Here is a 12410-nt window from a genome sequence, read left to right on the forward strand (position 1 = left end):
TACTAACTATTTCTGCAGGCAATGTATGAGGTATCTGCACATCACCACTAGACCCATACAAGACGCACGAAGTTGTTTATGACAATCTTAAATCACTGCATGCGCAGGAACATATATTGGGAGGCAAGATACAGTGAGCAATAACCAACCTATTTTTGTCAGTAATATAATAATAGTGCTGTGCTATAACAAGAATGCCCCTCTCTATTTGTGCATCAATAAAACAAATTTACAGTTATACGTTATTAGCCAGAGATTAGTACATTGTTTAGGATAATTGTGTTGGTAAGACCGCTTCAGAAACTTATAATATATTATACTTTACAATCGTTGTATCTTTGTGCATGAATATGCCTTTTCAAAGAACACCCAGAAAAGCATGCATCAGAGGAAAAGCGGCCCTTATGTTTTAAAAAATGCTCAAAACGTGTCACTTTCCAAAAGGATGTGAAGCTCTAACTTACTCCTGCCCATGATATTCGACGTTTGGGATTAAAAGTTAATTATTAACCCAACTGAGATGAAGAAGGTACCATTTCACAGCACCAAAGTTAAGTGGACAATGAGTGTGTTCTGAAATAGTAAAAATATCTACTATATATTATTAAAAATGGATTTCTGAGTTGTCAATGAACATCAAGAATAACAAGAATTTTCTTGTATATATACAGACATATACCTGTTGCTGGAAATGTCTTTCAACACATGAAAGTCATTCTTCAATTTAAGCAGAATGATTTAATATCAGATGCGCTTCTATGTACAGTCTGTTATACGTTGTGCTACGTGCAGATGATGAGTCATTATGATAGTGAGAATAAGTCAAGGAAAATCTGGTTTGATTTTGTTGGTTGCCTGCATATAAAGCCTTAAATATTATTTTCAATAAAATGAGAGCACTAGTTGAGAGCACATGAGATACGATATGGAGTTGCTAGTGTAATCTAGCATTGCCACTCGATCACATGACGTAAAAGTAGGTTTAGATAAACATAATAAATCATAGTTTGTTCGTGCTGCTTATTCGTTTCTTCAAAATATATGCTTTTCGATTGATTATGTATAAAAGAACGGAAAGTTCAAAGAGTTGACAGGATGTAGTTATGGAGACAACGCAATTCAACCTTTCTTATATAGGGAATGTTGTAAACATCAAAATGGGACAATCAGAAAGTTGTCTTGTTTAATTTTCCGATGATTTTTGACACGTGTGGATACAAAATAATCAAATACTTATATACATGCAATATTACGTAAGGTCTTTTTACATTTGAATAATGAAACTATTCTTATGTGAAGAATGCTAATGGCGAATTTCTTCAACACATTCATTATAATTAGTCTATTCTTTAAAATATTTACTTCATAAGTGAATTACTTTTTGAAAAGTTAATAATTCACAAGAAGTGTGTTTAAAATAATATGCTATTAGCATTCCTCCTCTTTCTTTTCTTTTTTTGGTCAAAACCCTCCTTTTCTTACATTTCATGAGTTTGCCTGTGTTTGGGTCAAACCATACAACAAAACCAAGAGGCCGAGAGAGGCAAAAGCCCAACAGAAAAGCACCTGAGCATCTTTCCATGGGCTTAGCCCAATATTGGAGTTAAAACTGTCAAAGGTCCAATCCAGAAAATATAGCATAATGAAGTAAACATCTTCTAAAGAACAATATTATAATGTCATAAAACAATATGAAATATAGCATGTTGGCTCAAAATGTAAAAGAAAAAAAAAATTATGCTGAAAAATACGTTCTTCTTTCAAAATCAACTCTGTTCCCACAAATAATTTGTTGACTATTAAGAAAAATAATTATTAAACTGTCTTTTTGTTCTACCTTGACATTCGCTGTCCATACAACAAACTTACTTTAAATATGAGAAGCTTGAAAGCCCATAAAAAGCTCAATGATTATATCAAAGTTAGCTAACCGGACTCAAGAAGGAGAATGGAGAAGAAGCCATGCAAAAAACCAAAAAGAAGCTCACAAATAACAATAAGTGGATAAAAAATGAGATAACATGAGTTAAATTGAGGTTGAGAAGAAGAAGAAGGAAGAAGTGTAATTAATAGTTTGAAAATTTTTTTAAAAAAGTATCTAAGGGAGTTGAGAAAAGGAAAAGAATAATTAAAAAAAAAACTCTCACTAATAAAAAAGAAAAAGCATCTATAATAAAAAGCAAGCTCTCACAAAAAGGTATGGTTCCTCTGCCTTAGATTTCAGGCATAGAAAGGAAGGGCCGTTGTCTTTTAGATTTGGGCCCATAAAAATTTAATTTCATAATGAATCAAGCCTCAACCCAACTTATGGCTCATTTGTTTATTCTTTTTCTAAAGTACTCCTATAATATTTTGCTTGCCTTGTCCATGTCTGTGAGCCTTTAACTTTTCATTTTTTTTAAATATTTATTTTTAAATTCGTTAATGATTGTATTTGATGTCGTCCCCAATTTCACCGGTTTAATTTCCAAACCTCTCTGAATTTGATATGATTTTATTTATTGAATTAGTTGATTATATATATTTTTCTATTCATGGAAACGGGGATAAGTATATTCGGGATCGTAATTATCAATCACATTCCACTGTATGGTTCTCCTAATAAAAAAACTAATTTATTTATTTCTATATTTTTATATTTGATAATACGTAAGTTCCAGAGTATCTTTTTAACAAAATATAAATTCATATAGTTATAAGATAATTATAATAAAGTAAAAATTAAAATATAAAACTGAATTAAGGATTATATTTAACAAATGAAAATAGAAAAGAAAAAAATTATATTTATAGAGAATTAAAATATAATAAAAAACTTATGATCAAAGAAAATATAAATTTAAAAGGAAACAGCGTCATAAGTATAATCATTAATATACAAATACCTAAAATAAGACAATAATTCCAATAAATGAAAACAATCAAGAATATACGCATTTATTATATTTTTAAAATTTTAGTATATATATATATATATATTCATAAAAAAATATTTATGGATATTTAAATTCAACTCACAAAATATAAATATATAAACATTTCTAAAGTTTTATTTTATAAAAAATAAAACACAAATAAAAATACAATTGTCTAATAAGTAAGTAATAACAATGAATCCAGGGTGTGGGTGGCTCCACCTCAAGGCTGGAAAGGTTTTCATGTGCTACCGATCCAGCAAGTTAATTATACCAATGCTTGTTTTTAGAGTATGCTTCATGTTCGTAAAACAAAAACAATTTTCATTTGTTTATTACTTCTCCTTCATAGTGTTCGACTAAATCAACCGTGTTTTGCTTTTTTAATCTTTTGGTATTCCCTGCATTAGATATCACATATTTTCTTAATTTCTTTTTTAATTTTACGGAATTTGAAAAATTAAACAATAATTTTTGTCTTTTTTTAACAAATCAAACTTTTTACGGCTTCTACAGGAAAAAGAAATATATAAAAAAAAAATATTTATCAAAAAATGTAAGAAATTAATGAAAAAAGTATCTGCACCACGTGGCCTTACATGGATGTGAAGTTGATTTGTCGGCTGCACGTGGTGCGCTACTGGCAGGTCCTATTCATTGTACGTTTGACAGATAACATTTTTATATACATATATGCCATACCATTTTTTATGTTCTTTTACTACATGAATTTTAAGAGTTTAACGTAAATACTTAATCTATGGTCATGGTATTTGATAAATTTAATATTTATATATTTTTTATGAATATAATGTAAGACAAAGTTACTTGGAATTATATGAAATTGTAACCCCAAATAAAAATTTTAACCTTATTTACTAAAAACATTTGGAAAGTTAAATTAGTAGACTAATTTTTTAATTTTTAGTTTTATTTTGATTTTATTATTTAAATTTTATTTTTTTATTTTGATCTTTTAACTTATAAAATTATTTTAAATAAGTTATTTTTTGTCAAAAAATATTAACTATTTTAAAAAAATTATTGTTTCTTTTTTTTAAACTCCAACAAAACATTATATACTTTAATAAATTTTTTAGTTGCCTTATTTTATTCTCCTTTTTCTTTCTATTTTTCTTCCTCCTCTTATCCCTTATTTATGTCTCCACAATTTATATATGCCCTTTGAATTTCAATTCAAAAAAATTCATTTTTCTTTTTTTTTTCTTTTGTAGGTTTTTTAGTTAGATTTAGGAAAAAATAAAATAGGTAATCATAGCATTGAAACTTGTACTTTATTTAAACTCCATATCGTTATTATTGTGTCATAGGTGTAGATGAAAGGTGAGAAAATGAAGAAAAAAAGAAAAAAAATCATCAAAGTTTGAAGGGAATAAAAAATGAGTCCTAAAGATGTGATGAAGAGTAAATGAAGGAAGAAGTAAAATAAGAGAAAAGAAAAGAAAATAGAAAAAAAAAATCTAAATATACTTTGTTTCACTATATAGTTCAGAGTAAAAAAAATGAAGAATAATTTTTCAATAGAATGAAATTTATGAACAAAAATTTATTTGAAAAAAATATGTAAGTTAAAGGATAAAAAATAAATAAATAATTAAAACAAAACTAAAATTTGAACTAATTTATTACTTTAACCTTTTTAAAATAAAAATTATTGCACTTAATCTTTAAATTCTATAAAAAAATTTAAATAAAAGTCACACTTATAAATCACAAGTTTTAATTTATAAGTTGTAAAGAGATTGTATATAAATAGCGCAAAAAGAGATTGTATATATACATATTAAGCTTCCTAATTTTTTATAAAAATAATTATCATTAATTTTTACACATAAATAATTATTATATAACTTAAACATATGAGTAAATTTTTTAAATTATCCACAAATAATTAGGTAATAAAATTGTAACATTAAAAACTCATAATAATTTTTATAATAGCAAGTTAACTTAATTAAATATAAGTGTCTTATTATAATCTGCATTAGATAAATAAGATAGTAAAACCCGTGATAGTTATAAATTTAACTTTTGTTAAAATTAATTTGACTTATAAATTAAAATGAGTTGAGTATACTTTCACTTAATTTCTAAAATGTATAGTGTCATTCAAATTAATTTTTTAAAATTAAAATTTTAAATAATAACCTCTAAATTAATATTTTAATCACTTTAGTCCATGTCATTAGGGGATGAGCGAGAAAGAGAATTATTAACATTTTGGACAAATGACAACAACATTGATGTAAGAGGTAGTTTGTGGTGGTTAGAGGCAAAGGAGATAGTCGAAGAATAAGATGCTTTACAATAAGATGAATTATAAGAAGGAAAGAAGAAAAAAGAGTGTTACTATTAAAAAATTTAAAAAGTTAAAGACAAAAATTATCTATTTTTAAAATTTTTAAAAATAATGTTATTTTGTATCCTTTCATATATTATTTAATATGATAAATAATTATTTTATTACTCAATTTTAACATCTTTACATGGTAAAGACTAAAGAAGGCTGACAATTATTAATTTTGAAAATAAAATTTAAAATTTACAAGACTAACTTTAGTTACATTGCATATTTTAGAAATTAAAGTAAATTTACCCATTCAAACTTATTTTAACACTTTTTAAAATGCTTAGTCATGCTGATGAGTTAATATGAACAATGATGAAGAAATCAAGAAATAATAGGATTAATATTTTAAAAAGATTTGAAGGTCATATAACAATGTTAAAAATAAAGAAAGTAAAAAAGATGCTTTAGATCAAATAATGACGACTAAGTTCAAAGCACCTAAGAATGTGAAAGAGAAGAACATAAGACTAGTCTCTTATGTTCTTATTGAAAATTATAAAGATTAAAGCTAAATTTAATTTATGTTCACTTAATCCTTATTTTTATTTGTATTTTAGATCAAAACTTTATGTTTTAATTAAATAGTTTATTATGTGTTAAGTAAGTAGAGTTGTGTTATCACAAAATTCTATATTCTTCTAAAAAATTTAGATTTCAACATTATCCAAACAAAATGAAAGATAATATTTTTAAACATAAAATATTGTCAAGAAACATAAAAAAAACGATTCGTAAATCATGAAATAATTTGAACATAAAATTTAAATATAATAAATAAGAAAAACTAAAATGATGAAAAAGATAAGAAGAGAATAAAGCACCATAAATTCAATTTAATAGAAAATAAAAAATGAAAAGTTCAATGTAAAATGTCAATAAGATTTAAGAAAATTTTAATAAAGTTCAAATAATAGTTCTTTCCAATAATCCTAAGAGACACATTAGCTCTCTTGAGTAACATTTAGTTCAAAAATAGAGACAGAGAGACACGTGTATCATGTTTGGCTAGTGTCTTGTTAGAGAGACAAAGACTTAGAAGGACATGAGGGATACAAATTTAAAGGATACCAGTATACTTCTTAGAAGAACGAACATTGGTATCCCAGCTCTAGGGACACAGAGGCTATACTTTTGAAGAAAAAAATATCCTTCATAATCATACAAAATTACTTACACTATCTTTAACTTTCATTTTTTATGTCTTGTTTTTTACATCTAAACATAATACAAGACACAATACACAACATTCTATCCTTACTTCCAAATAGAGTACACAAACATAAATATTAGTGTCTTTGTCCTTCATTATCTCTGTTTGAGTGCCTTGTCTCTAAACCAAACATTATAAAGATAACTTTCAATTTTTATTCAAAACTAAAATTGTCTCCTAAATATATTTAAAATTAATATTTTTTATAATAAAAAATATATATTTATCATTATGAATAATATATAAATTTATTAATTTAAAATTAAAAAATATATACTCTCCTCTTAACCATACTCTTACACAAATGTTTATAATGCAAAGTGAAACCTTAGACTTTAATAACCAATATGATTAAGCCTAATAATAATAATTAAGTAAAAACTTTAAAAAACTTTATTAACTAATATAATACAATCTACTAAACAAAATTAAAAATAAAATTTTAAATTTTTTTAATAACTAATGTGGTCTAACTCAATGATCTAAGACATAATAAATTATTTATAAAAAATAAAATTTTAACTTAAAATACAAATAAAAACAAAAATAAAATTAACATAAATGAAATATATTCATAATTTGTTAATCTTTAATTTATTCTAATTTCCAATTCTTTTCTTCCACATTTTATGTGTCTTCAACATAGTCAATTATTTAATTTAAACTTTCTTTTACTTTATTTTTACTTATCTCATAGACCTTAAATGTTTGTAAGAGATTCATTCTCTTATTTCCTGATTTCTTAGTTATTATTCCTTGCTAATTCTCATATCACATGTAACTTCAATTTATAGGTTGGGCACACGATAAGCACGTGATAAACATTTCAACACCTACATTGATCAAAACTGAAAAATCACGTTCAAGAGAATAGGTAAAAAAACAACGTTTAATAAAATTTCTGAAGAATGAGGTACATATCCTTGACATGAAAAGGCATAACAATCTACTATATTTTTTAATTTTTAACAATCAGTTCAAAATAACCGTAATTCATATAATTAACGTTGTTTTATTGCTAAATCTATATTAATATCAATATCAACGTCGATGTAAGTAACAATCCATTAATCCCGTTTCTCCACGCACATGACACATGCGAGAGTATTTATTATTTATTAATTAAAAATACTTTTACCTTTGTTTTCAATAAAACTCTGTTTAAAGATATTCTTACATGAAGTTGATGCTTTAAAGTAAACTCTAACTCAAAAATTTAATTAATAATAATTATAATATATATATATATATATATATTATATTTGGGGAATAATTTACTTTATTCTCTAAAATAAAGAAGAGCAGAGTTGATAAATTAGCAAAGAAAAGAAAAGAAGGGAAGGGAAAGGTGGCACACACGTGAGGGGTCGGTTGTAACATGGGGTGGATAGAAACCCCAGAAAGCATGGCTCAATCGACGCCGTTGCTTCTCATTTGCGGGGCAACCTACGAGCCGTAGATCACTCCTACGCTGCCTTTGACTTTTATTGCGTGTTTTACTGTTTGCTTCTTCCCATGCCTCCCACGTGGCACATAATCACTCGCCCCCGTCTCTGTTACATGATACCAACCTTACACCTGAGTTGTCCCTTTCTTTTCAGAATCCAAAGGATAACGTTATGGTCTTATCATTTTATATTCTTTGACCGTTAAGTGCAAATATTTTTTAGGAATTTTTAATGTATATTATTATAATTTTTTATGTCTTTAATTTAATAAATATATTTTTACAAAATTTTATTACTTTTAAATATTTAAGTTCAGCTCACTCAATTTTTTGAATAAATTATATATAAATATATTTTTATCTTTTATATTTAAGTGAAATTTGGACTTAGTTTACTAGTTTTTTTTAATTTAACTTAGTATTTTAAATTTTTATTTTTGTACAATTTATTTATATAAATATTTTAAGTAAAATAATTCTTTAACTATTTCTTATTTTAATATAATCATGTTTTTAAAATAATAACATTTTGGCCAAAAACATATTTTCTTATATGTTTTTTATACATTTAACTGTCAAGCGATTGTTCAAAACTTTTATCAAATTTTATATATCTAATATTTTATTAATCATTTTTATTATGAATCTATATATGCATCAAACAATAAAATGTTATATGAAAGATTAAAAATTTAAAAATAAATAAAATTTAATATGAAAGAAAAATTAGAAAACTAAATTAAATAAAAAAATTGAAGCAAAATTTAAATTAAGTTTAAAAAATTAAGTATCTATTTAAAAAAACTTATGACCAGTTTATGAAAATATTTTGTCATTCTCATAAATAGTTTTAATTTATTTTAACAAATTTATTGATATAACTTGTTAAAATAAATTTATTTTTTAATTTATTTTAATAAATTTTTAATGTTAGATATAAATTATCGGTTAAAAATTTATTAAATTAGCATTTAAATGTATTATGTATTTACATAAATTTTAAATTCAATAAAAATTAAATAATTAAATACTCACTTAAATTTAGAAGACAAATATATATATATATATATATATATATATATATATATAGAATTTAGTCTTTTTTTATAGCTCATGTTTACTTAATCTTTCTTTGAATTTTTCTTTTTTCTCACATTATTTATTATATATTTTTCACTTTTTTTTCACATCTCATTAAAAGTTATAGAAATATTATTTATTTAAAACTAATTAGGTCTAATAAGTAGTTTTTTTACCTAATCACTCTTATAAATGAAAGTTAAAATATTCTTAGTAAAGATGAGTTATGAAGAGGTGGACACCAATCGAATTTAGATTAAAAAAACCTTAAACTGAAGTAAACTAATCATAATATATTAACTTTTATTTTTGTCTGAAGCATCTACCGGATTCGTTGAGTCTTAGTTAACATGTCTAAGTAAGTTAAATAAATGTTTTTATTTAGATGGTTGAGTCGAGCATAGAAGAAAGCTAATATCATATAACAAAGATAATCCCATGTAAAAATAGGAAAGGAAGATAAAAAGGATGTTTAATTTCTCTTTTAAAAACTAAAAACTATTTTAAAAAAATAAATCAAACATGTTCAACATCTTTGTTGCTATAATTTTGCAGAATATTTACGAATAGAAGATTTGACAAGTCTTTAAAATTTAAAATTAATTTAAATCATTACTACACATATTTGTAGCCTCACCCTTTTAGATAAAATCGGATAACTTAAAGTTTAAATTTAAAATTGAATCCGACCATATATATCTATTAAAAACTGAAATTTTAAAAATACTAATCTAAAACCTGCTTTAATCTGGCTGTTGCATAAATTTTTCTTCTTAATCAATGTGGGTTTGATTGGCTTGATTAGGATACTCACTCCTTGTTATTATATATCAAATTTAAATATTATACACTAGAAAAAATATAATTTGAAAAGATCCACTAGTTTTTTTCATTTGAGAAAAAAAATTAACTAATAAAGAAATTTTTATTAAATTCACGAGAATGAAAAATATAAATATTTATTAAAAAATATTATTAATATACCTTTATGGTATTACCAAACAGTAGAAAATTTTATTAAAATAAAAAAAATAAAAAAAATATTTTATAATAGTTTTAATATACTTTTAATTAATAAATTGAATAAGATGCTTAAAAATGTACTATATCTTTCAAAATATCTTTTTATTATTTTATAAAGTAGATACTAAATAAAAATTATGTATATTTTTTTTTATTTTTGAAACATATTTATATATATAATATTTTTATTTAATAACGAAGAGGTTTATAAAAATAAAAGGTGAGAGGAAATTTGATTATTACTTAATAAATTGTTGTATGTTCGGAAAATGTGCAAACGGCATAACGGTACACAGAATTTACAAGGTTAAGCAACCGCGTCCTTGTTTCCAATGCAGAAGTGCCACGTTGGTCCACAGAGTGTATATGTGGCCTATAAATAAGCATGCACCACCCCACCCGTTTCTCTCACAAGTTAGCACCCATTAATTCAGCGGTTAAAGGCTCGTAGCAGAGCATTCGAATTCGAATTGTTCCATTTTCATTTGAAGCAATCGAGAGAGAAAAAATGGCCAGTGAGGGCACAGCTACATGCATAGACATCCTCCTTGCCATCATCTTGCCTCCTCTTGGAGTCTTCCTCAAGTATGGCTGCAAGGTATGTATATAAATTTATCCTTTTTTACTCCTAATTTTGGTTCATTCTTTGTTGTCTCTCAATTAAGTGCAAAGTGTGACTAATACAAGACATGGTTGATGGTAGGTGGAGTTCTGGATCTGTTTGGTGCTGACCATTTTCGGTTATATACCCGGAATTATCTATGCTGTTTATGCTATCACCAAGTGATCGCCTTTTAGCTTTTGTGAGTGACCCTTTTTTAAGGCCCCTGGGATTATCTTCTTTTTGCTGTTGGGATTTTTTGAGGGCAAATTTAAGTGAAATCCACTTAGATAATTTCTTCTTCTTCTCTTTTTTTCTTTTTTTAAAGAAACATAAACAACATCTTCATTTCAAGAACAGTAGCTATAATTCAGAAAGAAGACAAAATGTTAAGGAGAGTACTGGGAGTGTTTTTTACAAGCTTTATGTGTACTGCTATAAGAGGGCATGGAGATCTTCCTTGCACTGCTTTGATGCTAATTTCTTGAGCTAATAATTATGATTAAAGGAATGTTAAGTGGGGTTTTTTTTGCTTTTATTACCTTTACTTTTATGGTCCCTCCTAATTTCACTGTTGAAATGATGTGTTTTTGACAGGTGAACAAATGAGCAAATGTCATGGGCGTTTCTGTCTTTCAACTTGATATTAGTGCTTCTTTGATACATCGTTGTCATTGTTATCATTTTTAAATGTTCTGCTTTTGAAATCCTTTGTCTTAGCTTTCAGGAGGGTGGAGTGTGTAGTTTGTAGTCTCTAGATTGGATAATCCATTTGAAATACACAATTTGATTTGTAATTTTTTTACTTTTGAATGTTCAAATTTAGTTCTAAAATTTGATATTAATAAAAACGTGTTGTTTATTTCTTCATATCAGTGATTACTCCCAAGAAGATTCGTAAGAAGTTAATAGAAAGATTTAGAATAAATAAGCTGCATTGAATGGAGTATATTTAATGAAAAAGTAGATTTAGAATAAAACAAGTAGCATCAAATAAAAATTTTATATGTTAATTATCTTAAAAATATTAAATGTATATAGTGTTTTTTATTTAATAATTAAGTAGATTTATAAAAATAAAAAATTAAAAAGATTAATGATAATGACAAAGACAACGAGGTGGCCAGTAATTTGTCCAATGATATTAGCAAAAGGTTTAGTTCGACGACGTGAACGAGCAAAAGAAGGTAATCCCGAATGTTATAGCGAAGCCACCTTGGCACTGTATATGTGCTGAGGAAGGTATAAATCGTGAAAAAAAGTTTTATCAGTTTACCTTTGTTGATAAAATAAGAAGGCAACCCATTGTTAACAGTTGAAGTTTTATTTAATAAATTCAAAAATTTATAGTAACAGTAAAACGATGTTAAATTAGAGGGAGATCCTTTAAGATGGGTACAAGTTAAACAGAAAGAAACAAGTTTGATTCTGCACAGTGCTTGTTCTGCTGTCTATTTGCAACTTTACTCTATGAAACCCCACTGTTGTTGCGCCTCTGCTCCGACAGCAGATCTGCTACCTCAGGAGCTCTCATTTTTGTCACCAACCACCATAGCCACTGGCAAGGCCAGCCATAAAAGACTGCTTACTTAGGTCAGGAGTCTTTTTCACTGCCATATCACACTTCTCATTTTAAGTTCTTTTTTCTAATAATGTTGTTATTATTAATTTAATTAATAAATAAAAAATATTTTATTAAAACATTTAAAGAGGAGTACCAATAGCTATTTTAGACTTGTTTGTAATAAACTGGAGTGTAAGAT

At 25.7% G+C, this 12410-nt stretch overlaps 1 protein-coding gene across 1 annotated transcript; it reads left to right on the forward strand.

Annotated features, from left to right (window-relative positions):
- Nucleotides 1-549: 549 nt before the first annotated feature.
- LOC113872968 (hydrophobic protein RCI2B-like) lies at nt 550-11440 on the forward strand. Its single transcript, XM_027510887.1, has 4 exons — nt 550-555; nt 10538-10644; nt 10750-10849; nt 11245-11440. The coding sequence occupies exons 2-3, from the start codon at nt 10555-10557 to the stop codon at nt 10831-10833; spliced, it is 174 nt and encodes a 57-aa protein (XP_027366688.1). The 5' UTR covers nt 550-555; nt 10538-10554; the 3' UTR covers nt 10834-10849; nt 11245-11440.
- The last annotated feature ends 970 nt before the right edge of the window (nt 11441-12410 follow it).

The sequence above is a fragment of the Abrus precatorius genome, unplaced genomic scaffold (assembly GCF_003935025.1).
Source record: "Abrus precatorius isolate BTA unplaced genomic scaffold, Abrus_2018 Scaffold7, whole genome shotgun sequence".
NCBI lineage: Eukaryota > Viridiplantae > Streptophyta > Magnoliopsida > Fabales > Fabaceae > Abrus > Abrus precatorius.